General features: G+C 42.4%; 2 protein-coding genes across 30 annotated transcripts in view; one reads left to right on the top strand and one right to left on the bottom strand.

The window, feature by feature from the left end:
• Window positions 1–9,256, top strand: part of PPP1R12B (protein phosphatase 1 regulatory subunit 12B) — a 106,276-nt gene extending 97,020 nt beyond the window's left edge. For all 26 annotated transcript variants that reach the window (XR_014512183.1, XR_014512184.1, XR_014512185.1 and 23 more), the window contains one exon: window positions 3,354–9,256. Coding sequence is in view for 11 of the 26 variants with exons in the window: in XM_083444279.1 (XP_083300405.1) it covers window positions 3,354–3,440 (87 nt within the window). In the remaining 15 variants the exon portion in view is untranslated. The remainder of the gene's footprint in view (window positions 1–3,353) is intronic.
• Window positions 9,257–10,605: 1,349 nt separating this feature from the next.
• SYT2 (synaptotagmin 2) overlaps window positions 10,606–23,633 on the bottom strand; it is a 145,098-nt gene continuing 132,070 nt past the window's right edge. For all 4 annotated transcript variants that reach the window (XM_083444519.1, XM_083444521.1, XM_083444522.1 and 1 more), the window contains 3 exons: window positions 22,103–22,220; window positions 20,934–21,067; window positions 10,606–18,320 (listed from right to left, as the gene is read on the bottom strand). In XM_083444519.1, the coding sequence (XP_083300645.1) occupies window positions 18,114–18,320; window positions 20,934–21,067; window positions 22,103–22,220 (459 nt within the window). In that variant the 3' untranslated portion in view covers window positions 10,606–18,113. The remainder of the gene's footprint in view (window positions 18,321–20,933; window positions 21,068–22,102; window positions 22,221–23,633) is intronic.

The raw sequence follows: 23,633 nt of genomic DNA, 5'->3' as shown, positions 1-23,633 counted from the left end.
TTTAAAGCTTTTCTGCTAATTGTGCATGTAAGTTGTGAGAGAGAAAGTACCGGAAACTGCAAAACAAAGATCCAAGTCCTCATGTTTGTTTATTTATTTCAAAATTTTCATACCACACAGATAACTGCCCCCCCCAAAAAATACTAAATATGGGGGAGGGCAACAAATTAAAGAACATGCAGCATTTTTATTTAATGAAAGCCATTTTTGAATAGTAAAGCTTATAAATGATATGTGTTCATCAGAAAAAGTAGGTATAGATGTGTGGTTTTTTTAGGACTAGATAGCTTCATGGAAGATATGAGTATTGATGCCTTTGTCAGAGGTCAGGCTTGCGTGAGTGGAGAAAAAATTGAGTGGCCCCCAGTCAATGCCTCAGGTTTTCTCAACACTATAAAGATTCTACCCAGTTAGGATGGCTTTTTGCAAAGCACACATGAACAAAATAAAACCAATTGTTTTGTTATAATGTTCTTTACTGATGCTTTGAGCTCTCCTGAAGCTTTTAAGTTGCACAGGGTGTTTGTTTTATGTGCTCGGTGTCTTATAGGTTGGCATGCTACGCTTGCTACATATAGCAGCTCTAATGCAAAAGTGTAAGTCTTTTCCTCTTGAGAACTTACTTCAGTGAAGCAACAAAGCAAAGATGTGGTCCTTTGATACTTTCTCCCTGTATGTTGCAATTCATCTGACTGAAATGTCACTATAAGGTACCATGTTTCTTTGCAGATGCTAAACATTACAGGGACATACCATTCAGGCACTTTGTCTTCTATTTCACAGTTGTATTACTTAATATACCTGGGATCTACATTTGTACTGTACATGCAGAAAAGTGCTTTTCTGGGTATTCATGGAAACACCACTAAAGCTCGTTGATTCCCCCCATACATATATTTTCATAGCTTGTGTTTAGTGTGAATGTTTTTAATGGATATCATGTAGTGAATCCTGCATAATAGTTTTGGGGAACACCAGATGTGTTGTGTAGTAAATTACACATTAATCATTTTGTCCTCCTTACCCTAGTTAGACCAGTCATCTCTCATGTTTGGGCTAATTTGCTTTGAAGGAACTACTGAAGGATGCCATTGGACTGATGGTAGAACTTGTTCTGACACTCCATTTTTTGTTAATAATCTCACTTGGGCCTTGCTTTCCTATTATAAAATGAAAATAATGGTTGTACTTGTCAAAGTTGCTTGAGACATTCTAGAAAGTGTATGTTTGACTGTTGTTTGCAGGCTCATCCTATAACTGCCTATATAACATTAACTATTCACACCTCGTGTGAAGCTCAGGATGAAACTATGAAGTTCAGCTATCATTTTTATACTGGAAACCTATTTGCATATTCAGGCCCCACAAAGAGAAAAGTTGAATGCTGATTTTATAAATCCAATACCATTCCAATCTCTGTTTGCAATTTTTGGCGATTTTCAAGCAAATATTAAAGAACTCTGCTAACCTGGGATGAAAAATACCTCACCATTAAGGTTTTGTTGCTACTGAATGGTCAAATAAATATGACTACATCTGTTGCAAAATGTCCTAAATTTGCAGCATCTCAGTTACCTGTAGCAAATCATAAATTTTGTCCCTCCAGTATTGACAATAAATCTGTGGTGGTTGCCTTTCTAAATATTCAGAATGCCAAGTACTGTATAAAAATTGAAACACTGAACAGGATTTGGGATTGTACCTCTTTACCCTTCTCATTGCTAGGCTAGGTCAAAGGGTCACCATGTTGGCATGGATGGAGGAGAGTGTGTGTACTTCTTATCCTGTCCTGTGTCAAAATAGCAAGGTCAGCAAGCTGTCAGTCATGTATTCCCATTAGCAACAGGCTCCCAATAAGTCTGTGTGCAGAAAGGTGCACATAACATGGCCCACCTCCCCCTGGAGTGTCCTTTGTGGCTTTATCTTGACCTAGTCTCTTCTCCCTGGGATAGAGGTTGTGCATCATTTCAATATCCCTGATCAGGCCAAGCACCTGGTCATTTATTTCAACAGAGGCCAACCTCTAGGAATTCCTGGGAGCTTGAGGGGCTGGCAAAATGCTCAGGAGTCTGGAAAGCAAGCTGTCATAATTAACCATGTGCTGCATACCTCAATTAGTAAAGGCATAAGAATTCCAGACTTAAGCCATGGCCCAAAATAGATCACTCTTGGTTGTCCTTGCCCCAAATCACTTAGCATTTCTAGGCACCCAGTACTAACCCTTACTTTTAATGCAATATATAAATATATTACATTAAAACAAAACTTTTATCTCGTAAATTAGTTGTTAATCAAAGAGATATTTTATTTTATTTAAAGAGTCCAGTTCTGGTCTATGATCTACTGTATATTTTGATTAGTTGTTCCTGAGATAAAGAAGTAGGCTTTCTGGATGCCATTTTGAATCAAGATGCAGACGGAACCTTTCAAAACTGCTCTGTTTTTTTGTTTTTTGTTTCCTGAGCAATGCCGGGTATGATGTTGCTAGTATTTCATAATTTGCCCGAAACATAATTGGGTGCCTACTGTCAGTGGAAAAACTACTGGCTGGAGGTTACCGTAACTTTCCAAAAGTGAATCCACCTGCATAAATTGCTGCTTCCTAAGTGGTGTGGGTGGGGTGCAAGGATAGATTTGAATCATAAATGTGCATGATAATACCGAGACCTTGTGAGCAAAGTATCCCTTCTTGACTATTGCTTGCATATGTTGAAAAAGACATTAATAGAGGCACACAGCATGTAACAGAAATCCCACCCAACCCCACTGTTGGGCTGTAATTGTGACTCTGCACATGGAAGTATAATGTGTGAACCAATCCTAAGTTTTCTGAAAGTATGCAACTTTCCCTTCTGAGTTTAAAAGTGAGAGATTTCTTTTGCATGGGATTTATCCAGGTGTGAAGGAACAATGCTACAAGGCAAGTGCATTTCCCAAAGTGAAGTAAAGCGAAAGAGTGCAAGTAGCATTGTCCAGGGTGAAATGCCTTTCAAGTTGTGTTAGATTGCCATTGTTCTCCAAAATGTACTTCTTTCTCATAATATTTCTGGGTATAATTTCCTGGGCTTACAAATGTCCACGAGTGTGATGCCTAATCTAATATACTCACTCAAGTAGATGCTCCTCTGTATATGTGAGAATGGAAGAGTCAAATTCACGTTTAATCTCAGAGATATGAATATGAAACGGATACATTTTGTTGGTGTGGCTTAGTTGCTTTTGAGATCAAATCCATTTTCGATTAACACTAGAAATGCTTTCGTTTGAGTAGTCGTGTGTTTCTCCCCCACCAGAGCTACATAGGGATTTCAGGACAACCAATACTGAATTGTTTGGATCTTGTCTTTGAACAGGTTTTGACAGAACTGAAGTCCGACAATCAGCGGCTGAAAGATGAAAATGGAGCCCTCATCCGTGTCATCAGTAAACTCTCGAAGTAGTATATTGAACATAGGATGGGCAGAAAGAGGAGATATGTGTGCACATGCTGCCAACCCTGCCACCTGCTTCTGATCTTCCAGTTGAAAGAGCAGCTGGCATTTCAGACACGGATCAGCTAGCCCCACCCTTCACTGCTCTTTGCACCTTGCTAGGCATTCCCATATTGCACAGTGCTTATCCTTCCCCCCAACACAGCATGCCCCGCCATGTTTTAATATTTTTGGAATGTTGAAGTAACTCATTTGAAGGGACAAAGACTGGGTTGGCACCGTCTGAGCTGCCCAAACGATCTACTGTAAGCTCCATATCCGTCCACCATAATCTGATGTAAAGAAGAATCTACTGTAAGAAGTGATATAGAAGTGACTCCATAGTGTTGACCCAACATGTCTTAAGATACTGTCTTGGAGTAGGAATAATGAGTGAAACTAGGAATTGCCACTGAGGATTTATCAATCTCCATTCTGGAATTTGGAAGTCTGCGGTGCTGGTGAAAGCCATGATGACTTATTTCTCTGGGAGTCTGACAACAGTCACTTGGCTTGGAGATTCGTGTTTTCCATGTGTCACAGTAGCTAACTGATTTATTTAATGTAAGATTTTTGATAATTTAATTTGGGGATCCAATCACTGGTTCTCCTTTCTGTTTTGCTTCACTTTTGCCTGCTACCCTTTGATGGTTCTTGCTGTTTTTTCCATGGGTGCCTTCTTTGGTACTGTTTAATAATAACGTGATCTTACAGCCTCTGCATTCTTTGGCTAACAGTTTGCCCCTTGATTTTTCAAGACTTCTGGTGGAAAGAGAGCTAACCAGCAAAAAGTGCTTATTGAATGAAATCCCATAGACACAATGCCAAAATACTTCTTTATTAGCAAGATGTTTGGTTTTTCTACATGAAAAACCTCACAAAAGACCTGGGCAAACAAATCACATTTATGTTAACTTGCCAATAGATATGCATTCCGTTGAATAGGTGAGTGTTCTCAGTTTTAACAACAGCAAGGTTTGAGAGATGATGGATAGATGTGCATATTCCTGTAGAAAATGATGAGCCTCAATCTTGGTGGAAAGTCTTTGCAGTAGCATTCTATGATGTCTGAGAATTTTGATACCATGATCATTTGCGCAGTTGTAATGAGGGCATCAACAGCAGGACCCACATTTCTTAAAAAGCCATTTCTCTGCATACTGGAAATGAACGAATTCATGTTTATGGGTTATCATGATGTAACTAATTTGCACGCTCTGTTCTTCTGGATACTACAGAGAACCAGATTTCATCTGCAATACCTGTTAAGGAGTTTTCTGTCAATATGGCAACTTGCCAGTGGACTTGCTCTGTTCATTCTTTTAATTCTCACAATTATTTAAAATAAGGAACTTTGGGATCTGAGAATAACTACTCTTGAAAGCATACAAGTGAGCAGTAGAAATTCAGACATTTCATTCAGCATTTATCAGAGGGGAAAGGTGCTTTTTTGATCAGTTACGGATCAGCTCTGAGATGAAGACAGAATTGTGCAAAGAGATTCAGCAAGACTTCATCTTCCTTTCTTACCCCCATGCACTCTCAGAATCTCCAGAGGGGCCCCTCAACCCTTGAGCAAGTTTGAGGGCATACCAGGGACTTCAGAAGGAAGGAGAGGACGTTGAAGTCCCATTGCACGATTAGAAATCTGTTTCACTCAAGTATGGAGACTCCATATGTTTGCACTCCATTTCTGAGTAGAACTGTATGAATTCAGTGGATATCATCTTTGCATAGAAGCATCTCAAAAGACTAATTCAGGCTTCTACTATGGTGAACATAGCTTGTCCCTTTGAACAAAAACAAGGTAAAATCCGAGTTCCTAGCAAACTATTGCTTTACAAAAGAAGCACCAGAAATATTTTCTGACATGTTTCATTTTAAGAACAGCAGATAGTCAGGATTCTGGATGGGTCAGATAAGTTATCTGGTACAACCTCTTATACTCTACTAATTGTATGTGTTGCTTTTCTTACATCCAGTGCTTTTCTTCAACAGTTACCTTCCTAACAACCTTGTTTCAGAGATAGATAGGCTTGTGGGGGTTGTTTTATATTGTCCACAACATGCACTGATCTCTGTGAGTGGTATCTTCCAGTTCAAGCATTCTAGCTCACCAGTCTAGCTGATTTTACACCGGTGAGAGTATTTGGCTGAACTTTTTCGGACTCTGCCGTGAATAATCATTTAATAGGACAGAAGGAGAAGGCATCTGGTGCTTATGGTCCATTCTATAATGATCCCTACATTCTCCTGTTGCCAGTTCTCACTAAGCATACAGTAGGTTAAGCATATCTCACAGTTTCAATGTGCGGACTTTAAAAGACACAGACTATGGTGGCTAATGCAGCAAGGATGGCTTGCCTGTGGCCCTGCAGAAGTTGGAGGGCTCCAGTTCCCCCCAGCCCCACACAACATGGCCAGGGATGGTGGGAGTTGGACTCCAGCAGCATCTGAAGGACCACAGATGGCCACATTGATACAGCATGAAGGATGGTGACCTATGAAGTTGAGCCTTTTTAACGTTGGGATTTGATATTTAAACTTGAATTCTGTCCAGCCTGAAATCACGTGAGCAAATTAATCCTGTTGACAAGCCAAAACACTATGATGTCTAGTGCTACTGAAAGTAACTTAAGCAGATAATTTTTGGGGGTCACCAATATCAGTGTTGCCCTCCAAGTATCCTGTGTCTTGACATTCTGGGCTTCATGTCATGTAACAGATGATCAATTTTTTACTTATTTTAATACATAGCTTTGTCTTCCTTAGTAAGGCTTCCCTAAACCAATCACCTGAGAACCCATTCTTATTCCAGTATTAAAGTTAACACTGGCCTGGATTGGACAACTATCTCACCTTAAAAAACTGAGGTATGAATGAGAGTTCTGCCCCCCCCCCCCTCATGCTATTATTTTGTCCAAGCTGTGACTAAACCAGGAATAACTTGGGGGAAAGCCTGGATCTTAAATCTTAGTTTGAATTTGGTTTGACAATCCTGTCTTGTTCCAAAGCTGGTAGCCATAGTTTCACAAACTGGAAAACACTGGTAAATAAAGGCCCTTGTTGAAGCACAACTCACTCAAAAGGGAGCAGCCGAGGGGCTGTGTACAGGAGCAAAATCATATCTTGATTGATTAAGCTGATATATGATTGTTCAAATGCAGGCTATTGTTTTAATATAATGTTTTAACCAAGGGAGTAGACAATTCAGGACAGTCCACTCATAAGCAAATTCGTGCCTGTTTTTAAGAAAACCCAGAGAGAAAATATTACTGCTACTGAATTATGATTGCTTTGTACTGGTGCGTTTTAGTGTTCCAATGGATTTTATATAATGTTAGTTATAATTGTGAAGTCTGCTAGAATATTCTCTACATGAAGTACAAATTATGCGGAGAAAGCACTGCAAGTTTATTCTGTGAGCTGTGAGAGCTTTTAACTGGAAGGCACTGGGTGGTTTTTCTTTAAACTGTTCCGCCTTACTGCTTTCTTACTCCCAGAAGCTTCTACAGCTCAGTGTACATCCTAAGACGTACTTGCATGTCGAAGGTCTTAGAAACCTTTTTTGGATATAAGAAGCAGAGCTTGGAGTAAGGAAGGAGCGGATTTCATTGCTTGCAAATTGTGAACGCGAGGTTTATGTGCGGTGGCTTGTTGGTCTGAAGCAAAGTTTCAGAAGAAACTAGAGGCATGCAAAAAGGGCCAAGTTGAAGGAAACAAATGCAGATACAGAAGTAGTATTGAGAGCTGACATATTGTGGTTGAATGCCTTGCATTAAAGGAGGTTGTGTTGTACTGCTAAAATGCAACATGAATAATATGGATGAACAGCTGTCATATGCAGAGAACTCTTAACCAGTGGAATGGAAATGGAATTTTAAGTGGGGGGTAGATTTAGAGCTGCAAGAGCATGTGTACTTGATTTGATCTGTATTTTGTGACAGCTGATGATGCAGCATCTGTGCGCTGTCCATATTGATTTACTGTTAATGGAAGGAATTAAAGAACGGCTCTAGAGATCTGACCAGATATAATTCAGTCAGTCATCTTCAGTAAGTCAGGGTTTAAGAGTGCACTGTGTTTTATCAAATCAGCTAATTTCAGATTTATTGGTGGTTTCTAGTCCACATAGGAATAATTATTATCAGAAGCCAGTCTATAGAAATCTGATAGCAAAGTATTTGATGCCATAGGACTGACTTCTTTTAAGGGCTGTGGATACAATCCAGTCAGTGGTTGTTCATTAGCATTTAAAAGTCTTATTCTCATGGGATAACCAGGAATGATAAGTCTCGCCATGATGATATTTGCCAATAGGTCAAATCGTATGCAACTCCCTGATTGTACTTGGGAGACTTAACAGTTGTTTTTCATTAGAGAATAGCTAGTCTGTTCCCAAGGCTGGTGAGTTTAATGTATGCCTGTAGATGATAAAGAGCAGAATGTAGTCCTTTCCCCCACAAAGGATATTGACTGAATATCTCCCACCTGCCCTGCCAATTCTGCCATTACCAGGTGATAGTAGGTCGCAAAGGCCTGGGATTTACTGACAGTGAATAGAAATCATGATTGAAATCAAAATATACTTGAGAGATGATCTCTACTGTATCATGTTTGCTTTCTCCCATAACCACTATAATTCTTTCTGAATTAAGAGTTGTTTGTGAGCAGGATCTTAGCACGTTTCTGGACAACTTCCAAATTCCCACTTTGATTCAAATGCAGATTCTCCTTAACAAACATGTCTCCAATTTTTTTGAATGGGTGTTCATCTGTATCTGAGAGTGATCATGTTTTGCTGGGACTCCTTGCAAGCGAGTCAGAAGGTAGAAATGTCTCCCCCCGCCCACCCCGAGATAGAAATTTGTCCTTTGCACTCACACTGATGCCCCCTACTTTCATCTTTGTTTCCCTTTATTCTACTTCACTCCTGCCATATTAGCCCACCTATCACACAAGGCAGCTTCTCAGCTCAAAGTCCAGCATTTTTGGATGTACTCCTTCCTTCAGCAATGTTAAGGGGCCTGTTTCAAAAGGCAATTTTAAGTTTATTTCAAGCTAGCAGACTCCCCAAGGCCTTTTCGCCTGAGTGACTTAGGTTTGGATCATGATCGCCTTCATGTTTGGAAATCCTTTTGCATGATTCTCCTAGAAGCAGCATGTTCCGTGAAGGGCTTTTTACCAAGATTAACTCCACAAGCAGCTCACAGGTGAAATTTAACCCAATTCCTAGGGGCAATTCTTTTCTTCCTCTGTTCCTTTCCCCTGACAACTGTTCTCTCTTTTCCTGGGGCAAATTGGACCCTTGGCGTATGTGACTTTCAGGGTGTTCTCAGTAAATACTCTTGAAAAACAGCACAGCCCAAGCTGTTGCCACAGGGCCTCTTGTGTTGTCCCTTCCCCTTGCTTCCATCATGTTGTTGAGGAATCTAGTAACAAGTCCCCTCTGCAAATGCTAACTCGTGGAAAAGAGTGGTGTTATGCACTTGGCTCGCTAACTTCCCAAGCTGCAAGTATTCTGTACTTACCTGTTTTAAGGAGAGTTTTACAGATTGTTGTAAATACACTACTTGGAGAAAAGACTAGCCTGTGAGTGATGAGAAAGAATGTATTTTTATGCAATTTTTTGAGTGGCCTTTCAAACTCTTGAGATGAATGGTTTTTGTTTTCTTGATTGTTATATAGTATTCTAAGTATATGTTTGAAAGTTTGGGGATAATATTCACATCTATGATGCTTGTAAACACAACAGTATTTATAAATGAATAAAGTGCTTTAACACAGCCTGAGTCTATCTTAATAGGGAGAGCATGGTCTCAGGATGCTTTGGTGAGTCACTGGGGGAAGTAGAAGTTTCCCCATCTCCTCATGAATGTTTGCTTTGAACTAAGGTTACATTTGTCTTAGTCAGATGGGAAACTTGATGCAGTGGCCAAAAATAATAGCAACACGTCTCAATGAAACTGCATGAGGAGCCAAGTGATGTAGATCCTATCATCTCTCTTAACTTAGCATTTGCTACATTTCCTTGCCATTGGAAATATGGACCAGGACAATATGAAGGGGCTGTTGAACTGTGATAAAGAGACATATGAATGGAACAATGGCAATATGCCATGTTTTTATATCTAATGGCTAATGCCGCAACCCCAGAGTCAGCCATGACTGGACCTAATGGTCAGGGGTCCCTTTACCTTTACCTATGCCTTCCATACATGGGAGTTGAAATTGACTAAAAAGTGGAAAGCCTTTGCTTGAGCTGAATGTTTGCCAACACATACTTTTTAGAAATGAATAGAACAGAAGCTACATGTTATGCTCTGTTGAGGATTTTCAGTTATTTTGAAACTATTTTGTCATTAGATTAATGAAGTCTTCAGTGCCCCCCCGCCAGCCCCCCTCCCCATAACAATTAAAAGCTGCCTGCATATAGCAAATTAGCCACTGGGCAAAGGGCAGTCCTTTTCCCCTCATAGTTTGCTCCATGGCCTTTTCAAAAATTGCTAATATGGGAAGTGCATTAATAGGATCACCCCTGCAGTCTGCATTGGTACAGTGCAGAATTCTGCGACAGTGGATGTAATAGATGGAGAGCAGCCTCGACCAAAGGCATCAAGGATTTTGAAGCACGAACTCGGGATGAAAGGGAGAAACGAGCTAAGAGGAAGGCATGTTTGGCAAATCCCTATCAGCTCCTACCCGGAAACCTATGTCCCCACTGTGGAAAGATGTGCAGATCCAGAATTGGCCTCCACAGCCATCTGTGGACACACTGTTAAGCCCATATTCATGGAAGACAATATTCCTTGGCTACAAGTGATTGCCAAAGAAGACGACGACAACACTGGATGTAATATATGAGATGACTCCATGAGAAAGGTATGACACCTGACACTTGAATCACTGATTTGCCTGTTGGATGTTTCTACTGTGTAAGTTGTTTTGAAAATGCAAACAGGGATGGTTCTCCCTTCACTATCCACCGATTTCTTTTGAACATGGGATCTCTGCCAAAATCCCCTCTTCTGTAAAGGGACTTTGTCCTCCAGCGGAGTCTCTCCTAATTCTGAGATCCAATAAGTATTCCTATTAAGAAAAATGCACTTATGTAAGGAAAACAGAGAACGGCTGGGTCTTTCAGCTAGTTTCTTTAATAAGGAGACGCATATCATTACAAAATAACAATTTAACAATAGAGACAGAAACGGTCCACATGAGGACAGGAAAGGGAGCATTAAAAGCAGCTTCCTGCAGAGAGGGGTGGGGGTTGGAGGTCAGTGCTGCAGAGCTCAGGCTGCACCAGAAATGGTGGGAATGAAGTGGGGCCAAGAAATGAGTTGGTTCAGGACGTTTGTATGTGACAGGGAGCCTGGCTGGAAGAGGAGGCAAAGGAAGCAAAAGCCTTGCCTCAGAATATCAAAGGTCTGAAGCCTTTCTCTAGCCTTTTTTGGATGTGTGGGTGGGTGTCACCTAGGCCACCTCTTGAGTTTACGTTCTGTATATCTGCCACCCCTCAAATGGACTTGCCAACTTTTCAAACTGTTCCTTGAAGTGCTGCCTTTAACAATCCCATTTTGCCACATTGCACTATACACCTGCATGAAGGATAGGAGCAGATTTTAGTAGCCTTCTGTGACCTGGGTCATCATGTTCAAATCTGTACTCCATCCATCCATAACGTTCCTGCTACCTGCCGCTTTTTTGATGTCATCCTGCAGTTTTATAGTGCTGGTGATAAGCTGAGATACAGCCCAGTTCGCACTATATTGGGTGTGGGGTTTTTTTGCCAAGCACATTCACAACACACACCTCATGGAGTGGTGCTATGGCCAGAAAACTTGGATCAACAATCGCTTGGAACAGAGGCTTTTTCAAAAAATAGTCCTATAATTCCTTTCAGAACTGGGTGTTACAGAAGTAGCTTAAAGGGCCCAGCAATCTCATTGCTTGAGGATGCCACCATTTTCCTTTTCCCCCACAGACAGCCCCTTGTTCAGACAAAACCTCACTGGCAGTGAACACACAATGGGAAATCCTTGACCAGATAAGATTCCTGTGAAGCCCTGCCATGTATCGATGGGCCATGTTCAGACTTTTAACTGCATGTTGGGGGTTCACAGCCAATGCAGGTGTGCCCCTTCCTGCTCTGCTAAACATGCATTCAAAGAAGATATGAGAGTTTTGCCTCAACCGGGTCACTGTCTGGCCTAGCTTGAAATAAACTACCCCACTTTTCTCCTCCCCAAGGTGAGCAGTATTCCCTATGAGTCCTTCCCATCCACTACCCAAAACTTCCTCTGGGCATGGTGTCATCCAGCCATTACTGGACTACAGCTCAAGGTGGCTGAGACTGATGGAGTTGGGAGTCTGAAAACACCCAGAGGGTTCTGCAATAGCTGTTCCTGCTCTAGATGAACACATCATGCTGATACAGGAACTATAGACCTTCCCCATGCCTGCCCACTGCTCCAATTGTGGTTTTTAAGAAAAATTATTGGCTTATCTGGCAGCAGTTGAGGTGGCTAAGAAGCAGCCTCCCATTGAAATTTCCCATAATGCTATGTTGGGTGTTCCAGGGCATCATGGGAAAGTATTGACAGTGGTCTTCCCAGATCCATCCACTGCCACTGGATAAGCCTTCAACTGGGGAAGATGGGTGGACAAGAGGGTTAAAAGAGACACCAGCACTGATGTGATCTGCCAGGGTGTTTTGATCCCTGAATGGCTGCCTCAAATGCTGAAGCTAATCCTGACTGTTGAGCAAGAAAGAACTTCAGAACAATGTTATTCGCAGCCAGTGTTGAAAGGCCTATACTTGACGGCTTTCCTTCAGAGCTCCAACCCAAAGTGAAGTCACAGCCTCCAAGTTGGGTCTCTGTCATGCAGAAACGTCCCCAGGAATAACGTAAGACATGGACAGCACGATAGACAAAGACAGAGGCGGGGAAACATTAGCGAGGGAGAGGAGAGACTGGGGATCACCTGTCAGCCAATCCCAGTTTCAGGATCCTGGCAGCCTGTGATCTAATATGGCTTCTAAATTTGCTTCAACAGTGAAATGCTTCAGCACGACACAGAACATTGAAGCGGCAATGTTGCTGCTACTAGGACATGGTAAAAATGCAACAAGTTACAGTTTTGTAAATATAGATTACAACACACTGATGAAATCCACTGCCATATTGTTAGTGTTGTATCCCCCACCCCACCCCATACAACGCTTCTATGAATATTTTTTTAAATGGATCAGGCATGCTTTGTTGCTTTTTTATTTAAAAAATTATTACTTTTTATTGAAAATAAACTTACATTGTTACAACCACTCTCTCTTATTTATTTTTTTACAGTCCCCTCCCCCCATCTTATTAGGTAAAATAAATTCATTCACACCACAGTTTAAAAATAACTCTGTAGCCTGACTGTATTCTAGAAAATGGCCAATGACACACATGGTCTATGGGTTCTGCTCTTTGCATGCTGCTGCTACTTACATACTGGCTAGGCATCATGCATTGCTTACAAGAGGGTTTCATTTATGTTAATAGATCTCTATATCATTTTATATATAAGTACACACAAATGATGGGATTAGGATGAGGCTCAGATGGCTTGAGTTGGTTCACTTTTTCTCCCCCTTTATAGAAAAAGAAATTAAAACCAAAATACATTTATATTGTGTATTAAAGTTACAGCTCTCCCATTTTAAACTGTAGAAGTTGGAGACACCATTCATTAATGGCTGTGTGTTCTGACCTGGTTCTTAGTGCTAATATTTCCACATCATTGGTTTCAAAGAGGACACCCTGGACCGTTTATCAGCAGGGGAAGATTAACAGAACTGGGTTTGTGTGGCGATGTTGCTGTTTTGCAGTGCAGTCCAATCCTTTTTGCTTGCAAAAATTGAAATTCTTCAAACATATTTGTTCTAATTCAGTAAGATTAATCTATGCCCATAACCACTATTGATATGGAGGCATCTTCAATGCAATGCTCACCTGAGCCCTCGCAAACTGTCTACATGCCTCTTGAAATATATGCATCCACATGCACAGTATCTTATTATGGGGCTATAGATTACTTTGTATCTTACTGCCATCTGTTTACGTAGACATCACCTTTATAGCCACATGTGAATTGGCAATATAAATGCTAACTCAAGGTAAATTTAAGCTATGAGCTGGATCCGGACTTCCCACAAGCAGAATTCCATTCAAGACTGCAGGAGGCCAGGATGACTTCACCCTGAAAAGCTCTCCCAGAGGACATGGAAGATGGGGAATGGTGAAAGTTGCCCCAATTCCTTTCAGCAAGAGCCTCTGCTGGATTCCAGTCCTTTCCATTCGCAAAAAGGCAGCTCTCTATCCAACCTTATGAATTTTGCAGCCATTGCATGATTGTCAATGAGGCAATTTGGAGTGCCACATAGATTCTGCCACCCACACGCACCCCTTTCTTTAGTGTGAATTAAGAACCGGTAAGCCTCAAGTGACACTGCTTAGAAGCATGAATTGCCAATCCAGGGAAGGAAGTGACGTTTGCAAGCTTTATATAACACATCACACAGTTGCAAATCAACAAAATTTATATTATGGCATATATTTGTTTGCACCATAATAAATGTATTGGGCTTTAAAGGTGAAACAAGACTCTTTGCTGCTCTCGTTGCAACAGACTTAACAGGGCTTCTGCACTAGAAACAGTTATAAATGTTAGTATTTTGCAGATCAAAGCAAAGTAATCCCACCAAACGGTGGCGGATGTGGGAGAGAACTGGCGTCAGGTTCTACAGCTGTAGGTAAGAGGAGGCAAAAGAAGCATAACCTGGGAAGATAATCAGCACTGTAATTCACTGTAACAAAATAATACAAATTGCTTTGGCAGCCTTTATCCAAATGTATAGATGCCTGCAGTGACTAGGAACTGTACACAAAGACTGGCACATTGGTACAAATGCGCGCACACCCATAGATTCCAGTGCTCACCCACTATTTAAGAAAGCAGGACATTGCAGAACCTCATGAGAATCTCTGAGGGATGAAGAGCTCATTATTCCACCATGCTTACAACCTGCAAAGGCACCTTTTGATCTTTGTGGACAGAAACATGTGATCCTTCCCTCTGCTATTGGGACTTCCTGGCACTACAGTGGTGCTGTTGCGATGGCATCTGATTAGGGATGGTGCCATGTCTAGGTTAAGTAGAAGAATCTCATGGACAGATTCAGAACTCCACAAGGACACCCTTCTGCAAGGATGCCTTAAAACCCTATCTTTGCCGGTGGCAGCATTAAAAGCTAAGAGAGGCACAAATTTTATCTACCCTTAATCGGGAACAAATTTAATGTACCCTTTAGTGGGGATGGACATATTTGTATTTTTTAAAAAAAGAACAAACCAGTACCAAAGCTATCTTTTCAGAGATGCTGCAATGATATTTTTTTCTGATTAAGCATAGGCACTATTGCATATGGTCCTGCAGGTCTGATTAATAAGTAAACCCAGGTCTCACTTCATGGGGCTTAGGAGCACAACCCACAGGTGGTGATACCATGGTAGCAATGTGCAGAATGAACAGGGCTGCAATTGTAGCTTTTTAGGTTTGATTAATCCAAGAAGGAAACTTGCAGGGAAGCATGCTGAAGACCTTTAAAGAGTCCCTCCCACTTCTTTTCTTCACATTTCTAGAGCATTTTTAAGCAGCTGGTGATGGCTCTCCCTTTCCATCTCTGTAGTAAAGTTGGTGAGGAAGGAGGAAGAAGCAGAGCCAAGGCCCAAAGTGCATTAACATCAAGGTATTTACTCACCCCTACGACCAAAGTGGTTTAACTCTGCCTGTACATGAATGATCCTGGGATTACTCTGCTTGCAATGGCCCATTTGGGCAGGAACAACCTATTTCGAAGGCCTAGTTTCTGGGCTGTACCATTTTGAGATTGAAAGGGGAAGATCACACAATGGAATGCTCCTCCATACAAACAAACCAACAAACCTATCCTATGCAGGAAAGGAGATGCCTTCTGTCATGCTATACAGCAGGATTCTTGTTTCGTTTTTGTATATGGAGGAACATTCAGTTCTCATCTGCGGGTTGGAATGGCACAAAACAGAGAGACAGTTATTGCCGCCCAGCTAGACCTCAGGCCTAGCTAGCTGAGAAACGAAGAATTCAAAGAAACCTGCAACCCTTTGGAGGTCAGCATACAGCACCCAAGAACCCTGCGCTTTGTCTGCATTAGCCAAGCTGTTCTTTCAAGCTCAGAATTCCTTACAGGTGGCAAAGGCTGACAGGCAGCTGAGAACCTTAAAGCCAATATTGGTACTTAAGTCTTGCCTTGGTGGCCAGAATAGGAAGGGAGACACTATTGCCACAGAGGCTGCTGAAGCACAGGGACTGCCTTATTCTGCATGCTCGGAACTCCACCAGTGCTCTCTCTCTCTCTGTCTATTCCTACAAACACAAAAGTATAAGTCGCTATTTGGCTATGCAGCCAAAATATTAAAATGATCATGGTAAGCAGGACTGATTCGGTCCAAGCTAAGCCAATGAAGAAGCTTGCACAAGAGATCTTCCTTGGCTAAATATTTTGCCCTCGCAGGACAGTTTTTTGAGGCCTTTTGCTCCCTGAATCTGCAACTTGTATAAAGCCTGAGCCTTGCTCAACCATCTTCGTGGCTAGAATCTGTTTTCCCCCCTATCAGCACCAAAAGGTCTGAGGACCACCATGGTGACTAAATGGAACACAACCAAGGCAAACATAAAAGCGTCAGGCCCGCATTCATTGCTGTATTCTTTAGATGATGAGCTTGAACTGGGAGTTGTGCCAGTGTCTACATCCTTCCTGCTCCAACAACCTGAACAGGGAGTCAATACGTCCAAGACATTGGTATCTGGTGCAACAAATGAAACAGGCAGGCCCTTCAGGGATCAGTGCAAACACTAGGTAGCAAAGATAATATGGCTTATCCCTCTGGGATCAGCAAAGAAACCATAAATGTTTTTGGCAGCCGGACAATACTATATAGAACAGGAGATGCTGCTGCCTTTGGTGCATCTTTGGTCCTTAGGTTGGAATGGATTCACTTTCCCTCTAAACTCAAACATGCGCAATGCTCCCTCTATTAGCCAAGAGCGACGTTGCGGGGGTGGGGGGTGGGGAAGACGGCTCCCAGCCGAAAGCTGCTTCAACTCTCCTAATTGAGAAATTAGATAAAGTAATCTAAGATCAATATAGCATTCTGTAGGCCTTTGGGCAAATCTGCTTGTCCTACCTGCTCTTCCCATTCATCAGAGCATTAGAAAAACACAGGTACTTCCCATACGCCTTTGGCTGAAAAAAATCCTTAAGATGTTAGGAATGTAGGAAACTGTCTTATACTGAGTCAGGCCACCTATCCCAGTGCTGTCTACTCGGGTGGGCAGCGGCTCTCCAAACAGAGGACATTCCCAGTGATACTTGAGGGCACAATGGATGGAACCTGGGATCTTTTTGCATACAATGCACGTGCCTTACCTCTGGCATATGGATGCAAATTAACCTTCCTGCTAAATATCTCTACAACTCTTCAGATTTAGGTTGCTGTGTCCACAAAAGAGAGATAGCAGTGCAAGGCAGGACGAGAACTGTATGCAAACCAACCCAGGGCTGCCGTTTTCTTCAGGTCTCAAAGCTGCATTGAAGTTCTTGCTACAGTTTTCCACTATGCACCCAGTTTAACACCACTATCTAGAAATTGACTTACCTGCAGGGCTGGGCCTTCTAATTTCCACATGGTAAGGCTACTAGCATAAATATCCCATGGTGCTGTCCTTCAAAAACAAAGTGTGTTTTATGCTCTGCCCTGCACTTAAGACAGAAGAGTGGCAACTCGCAAGTGTAGTTATTGCACTCCAATAACCTCCTAGTACCACTCCACTGTTCTACTCAAGAATGGAAAACTATAAGGGAGCAAAAGACCGACCGCATGATCTAGATAATACAGGGCAATTAGTATTCGGTAATTTGTATGCTCAAAACCACACTCCCCTCACCAAAGAGACTTAAGCCACCAGCTATCCACATAATCAGGGATGTTCCAGTGCCAGAGTTGCTCCTTGTCCTCTCTGCTAGGTGGGCCAATGGCTGAAGGCCACCAATCTCGAAGTGTGAGGATGCTCGTATGGTTCCCAAGAGCACCACTTCGTGCACCTTGCTGTCTTCCAAAGCAAGCACAGTGTATCTGGTCAACTCACATTGTCAGGCTCTGGTATCATCCAAGCATGGTATTCAAAGGTCCAATTTAAGGAAGAAGATCCCAAAGCGAGTAAAAGCAAAGCTTGCTTTGTGCTGCTATTCATGGTGGCCTTGGGGAGAAACCCAAGAACGAAGCTTGCTTTGCGCTCGAAGAGAACGACACAGAGAGACGATGGAACATGCAGCAGACAAAACTACTTTGAAGAATGCGAAAGGAACAGCTGTGTCTTTAAACCTTCCCCCCTCTGGATGCTCTCGAGTTCATCCAGAATCCCTCTACAGCCATCAAAGAAAGGGTATTGCAGCTTAGAAAACAGAACGGAACAGAAACCAAACGTTGCCTAACTGAGGTATTGATAGCTCTGGATCACTTTGAATGTTCAGAAGGTGATGCTGGGGTATGGAGCTGCCTATTTGTTCTTCCCAAGAGCTGCATCCACCTCCTCTTCGGGCTTCAGGGAATGCCACTGGGCAATGGGACGGCGTGGGTTGGCCAGCATGTCAGACCAGTGCCTTAGCTCCGTGCCAGTGGATTTGTTGCCGACAAATACTTTGCCAATGGCTTCGTTCTTCCCCAGCTTGTCATAATCCAGCACAGTAATCACAACTTGCACTTTCTGGATGGGAGGCAAGAAAAGAGAAATTAGTATTACGGTATACTACTTCTGCTTGAAGTTCAGTAGGTCCTCAGTTGATCTTTTTTTTTTAAAAGGCTGCAAATGATTGTTGCTGGTTTGTTCCCACATGTGAGGTTTTAGGAGCAATGGGATTGTTCTGGGATTAATGGGCAAGGAGCAGAGGATCACAACAGGTGACAATCTCATTGGGGAAGAAATCCTGATCAGAAATAGCATGTATTTTTGGTTGAACAAGAGCTTGCTGCAAAGATGAGATGATGCACACAAATTTGATGCATGTGATTTGTATGTGACTAGGGCTGCAATGTTTAAATCACTGGATTGCTCAGATTGAATTTTTACAGTGCAATCTTATGCTTGCCTTCTCAGAAGGAAGCCCCATTGAGTTCAATGAAACTTGTTCCCAGGCAAGTGCTTATAGGACCGAAGCCTTAATCCACTCAAAAGAATTGTTTGTAACTGGAAATATTGATTTAAAAAACTCTCTTATATGAGGAAAAGCCTCTAAAAAAGTATCTGCTACCACATGTGCCTGCATTATGTAAAAACAAAACAAGAAACTACACGAATTCTGTCAGATTTTAACTGATAAATTTGATGGATGCATGTACAATGCATCAGCTGAGGCTGCACTTCTATATACATTCATGTGGTACCAACTCCATGAGGCTTACATCCAAGCAGGCATACATAGCATTGCACTGTGAGCTACACCTGCAGTTTGAAGTGGCCCAGACCAGGTTAAAAGCTTTAACAATGGATTCTGCAGAACGCTCCCTGGATGCAGCTACAGCGAGCTAGTTACTATGCATCATTTACACAAGTGATTATATGTTAATAGGACTCTACATCATTTTATGGATAAGTACACAGAAATTATGGGATTTGGACAAGGCTCGGATGGCTTGAGATGGTTCATCCCCCCCCCCTTTGTAAAATCCCTAAACTCATTACTAGGCATTAACATCAAAGCATGCTATTTTAAACAGTTCACGTGGGTAATGCTATCATAGAATGGCTATGTAATCTAATTCTGCTGTGTGTCTTAATGCTTTACTATCATTAGATATGAAAGGGGGCCCTATGGATCAGGAATGGCCGACTTCTGTATTCACAAGAGCTATCCTATTCCCCTATCCCTGGTTCAGCCACTGCAGAGTCGCCCCCCCCCCTACAATCCCTTCAAAGGTGGTTGGGCACCACAAAGCCACAATAGCTCCACCAAAGCAGTGGTGTACGGGCAACACAGCAAAAGATATTAAATCCAAAATCTCTCAGTGTCAAAACACCTTTAAAATCATATCTTGACTCAAATGTGGCTTGCATGAAGACACAAAAACCGCTTGTGGGTTCAGTATGGTTCAGATGGCACCAGCTAAACAATCATCACCTAAATTGATGATAGAAGAAACGGAATCAGAATCAGGTAGGAATGTGGCGCAGGACCGCAATACTTGAAGGACTGCCTGTCTCCATATAAACCTTCTCAGACCCTGCAATCACCTTCTGAGGCCCTTCTTCATGTGCCTCCTCCATGAGAGGTCCAGAGGGTGGCAACACAAGAGCAGGCCTTCTCTGCAGTGGCTCCCCATTTGTGGAATGCTCTTCTCAGAGAGATTCGCCTGGTGCCTTCATTACACACCTTTAGGCACCAGTCAAAAGCGTTCCTTTTTAACCAGGTCTTGGGCTAACTGACATCCAATACCCTTTTGAATATGTTGTAGGATTATTGGTTTGCTTTTGTTCTTTTTATTAAATATTTTGTTCTTTTTTATGTTGTTATAATTTGTTCTTTTTTATGTTGAGATCTATGGAGGACTTGATTTTGACACAACCAAGAGGGCAGCTGTAGCTCATGCTTCCTTCTCCTTTATTCCATATAATGTCTGGACCGAATGCGCAAAATGTGCACAACATAGCTCTGGTTGGAGGTACTGAAACTGCACTCTGGCAGGCTTCAGGTTGATCTTTACAACATTGGTGTCCTATGATGGGAAACAATGAACTGAGTGCTGGTGCAGCAATGACAAGTGTTGGATGAAGGTGAGGGAGGACTTGGGTTCAAATCCTCGTTCATCCATGAAGCTCACACTGTGTCCTTGGGTGGGTTGCTATATCTCAGCCTCACTTACCACAAAGTGTTGCTGTGGGGATAAAATGGGAAGGGGGAGGGGGAATCATGTATGATGCCTTTATCTCCTCAGAAGAAAAGGGGAGATATAAATGTAGTAAAGAAATAAAATAAATGCAGTACAATACATGTCCCTCATCAGAGAATGGTTGGACCAAGCAGGCCTGGACTTGTTTAAAAAAATGCCTAATTTAAATCAAATCTTTTACAGGATTCACCCTGTACAAAACCCACCAGGCTTTTTAAAGCTTATCCCTTGAGAACATTCCCCTTCCATTGCCAATAGGGAGGAAATGAGGCTAGACTATTCAGAGATTTGGCCCATGCACTTTGAGAGGCCAACATAAGATCGCATAAGGTAAGATGGCGGAGGACTTTATTAGCCCACGGATGAGCTCAGTGACCTGGGAGCCCTTTGCATGGCCCTCCCCCAAACTCCCTCAAGTGAGAAGCAGGTGAACCTGTATCTGCTCAAAGGGGATTTCAAAGCTGAACGACTCGTTGAAATAGGGGTTCAGAGTCTTCTTCTTGACGGTGGTCTTCTTCTTCTTGAGCCTCTTGCCATTCTGCAGCAGGTGGATCTTCACATAGGGATCTGAAAAGCAAGGCTAAGCAGTTCAGACTTTGCAGGCAGCTAACACACACTGAAAGGAAACCTCAAGGGGAAACAGCTAGGAATTAGCCATGGTGCACAGAGGAACAGGACAGAGATGCCATTAACTTTTTGCTCCATAATCCGGAATCGTTGGTCGTTTAGAGCCACTTATATAGGATGCATTTCTGTGGATCCTCCTCCTCTTCCCAGAGAGTCTTTATCTCTTTGTAAAAGCTCAAGATACCCACCAACTTGGGATAAGAGGATTAGACAAATGCATGGAGCACAAGGCTACTAGCAATGATGGCCGTGCTCTACTTCCACCGTGTGGAATCACAAGTGGGGAAAGTGCTTCCCTCAGCTCAGGGGATGCTTGTGGGCTTTCCATAGGCATCTGGTTTGCCACTGTGAGAACAGGATGCTGGACTAGATGAGCCTTTGGTCTGACCCATTAGTCTGACCCATCAGGTTTTCCTCACATCCTGGGGCAGCGTAAGGCTGGTTCACGCTTCTCTAGTGGAATGGCTGACATCTCAAGATTGAAATGGCCACAGTCCTATGCAGGAAGCTGAAGGAAGCAACTTTCCATACAGTTGCAGGTATTTCAACTACACCAGTACAACTCTCCCTTCTGGGGTGGGTGGGTCAAGAAGCCATAGAAATAAATGGTCACAGCCATATGGGAAGCTGCCCAATGCTCACAACACATGTTTCATTTTCAAGTAGCATCCATGCAGCTGGTGTCACTCAGACTTAAGCAATGTGAGGCCAAGGACCCTCCCCCCCCCAAAAAAAAAGAACTCTGAGACCTTAGGGTGAAGGGCAGGTAAAAAACCCCAAATCAAAATAATTAAGAGGAATAATATAGAGGAAGAGGAAGAAGCAGCATTTTGGCAGGTTTGGGTTATACATTCATATTACAAAGCAATGAAAGGAAGAACTACTTTATGCCTCATTGTGCAAAAATGCCCAGAAAATCCTTCAGTCCTGGCTCTGAGGTGCCATCTGGTGGGCATGAAGTTGTTCTGCACTCACCTGAAAGTCCACCGACATCCATCTTTTTCAAGTTCTTGGCCTCCAGGATGCAGACAGTGAGTTTCCCGGCAGTGGGAACATATCGTAACGAGATACAGATGTCTCCCAGTTTCTCTGGCTGTCAAGGGAAACAGGGAGAGCAATGGAATCTGGAGTTCTACTCAGCACCAATAAAAGTTCAGAGTCCTTAGGCGTCATGGCATAACGCAACTGCCCTGTTCACACTGTGCTATGAAGGTGCTGCCCCTTCTCACCGTCTAGCAGACAAATAATTTGAATGTTGCCCTGTCACTGCAACTCTGGCCACCATCGCCTCCTCCAGCCAGGAAAGCAAAGGACCTGGTGTCAGGAGCAGGAGAAGCATCTGACACCTTCCTTATGTTGTCTGTCACACGCTGAAGATGCACCTCTTTATCCTGGCCTTTGACATTTGAGATATATACTTTAAGGACCATCCTATTCGCTTGACTGTAATTTGTTTCTAACTTATTTTAATATTGCATTTATAAGTTGCTGTAACCCACCCTGGGACTTTATGGTGAAGGGTGGGTGAGAAATTGAATAAATAACAGCGAGATTATTCCATATTTTGGTACGCTTATACACAGGCATTAATACTAAAACCAGAAGAACAGCGGACAATACATTCAAAGTACAATGAGCTGTCTTTATGCATTTTTAGTTATTATTACATTTATATCTCCCCGTTTCCTTCAAGGGGGCAAGGTGACGTATAAATTTATTACCTTCTCTATGTTATCTTCACAGCAACCCTGTGAGGTAGGTTAGGCTGAGAGATAGCGACTGGCTCAAAATCACCCAGAGGGTTCCTGACTGAGTGAGCCTCCCCTGGTCTTACAGGTCCCCTGGTCCAATGCACTAACCTATATAACCACACGGGCTGGGTGCACAGCTCCAGTCTAAGGCAGGAGGAATAACAAGCTCCCCCACCCCTCAGAAATCACTGAGGTGAGAAACCCATAATGATGTTAAGATTTATTTCCTGAGAAATAATAAATAGCCAATTTTGGACTCAACATTGTTTATATGTAGTTAGGGTTTAGGGATTCCCCACTATCACAAACACACACACTGATATGCATCACTTTTGACTTATCAATGTTACACTTTTTTAATCCAAGACCTTATTCTTCCAACTAGGCAGTAGAGAACTTGGTTTCTAGACTTGACCAATCAGTTTCCATTCCTTTGGTACCGACAAGAGGCAAATGATCTCCCACAAAGACCACTTAGTAGCAGAAGGCTGATGTGCAGAGATGCTCTGCTGAGAGACTTCATTAAAGAAGGCAGCTCAGCCCAGCAAGAACCTAAGCCTTCTAAATCTGCATTTCTCCAATGCCAACTTCCTACCAAAGACCTCAGGAAACTTAGCAAAATTCCCCTTCTGTGTGGGGCTCCTTCATACAGTGCTAAGTATCAGTACCCACATTTGCACAGCTGAGGTAAAAAAAAGCAATAAGGTAATGGAAAAAAACAGCAGCAAAAGGCAAGGAAAGAAAACAAGATGCTT

This window comes from Podarcis tiliguerta (genome assembly GCF_965153285.1).
Source record: "Podarcis tiliguerta genome assembly, chromosome: 6".
Classification (NCBI taxonomy): Eukaryota; Metazoa; Chordata; class Lepidosauria; order Squamata; family Lacertidae; genus Podarcis; species Podarcis tiliguerta.
Note: the sequence above shows the minus strand (reverse complement) of the source record. Positions and strands in the feature narration are given on the sequence as shown.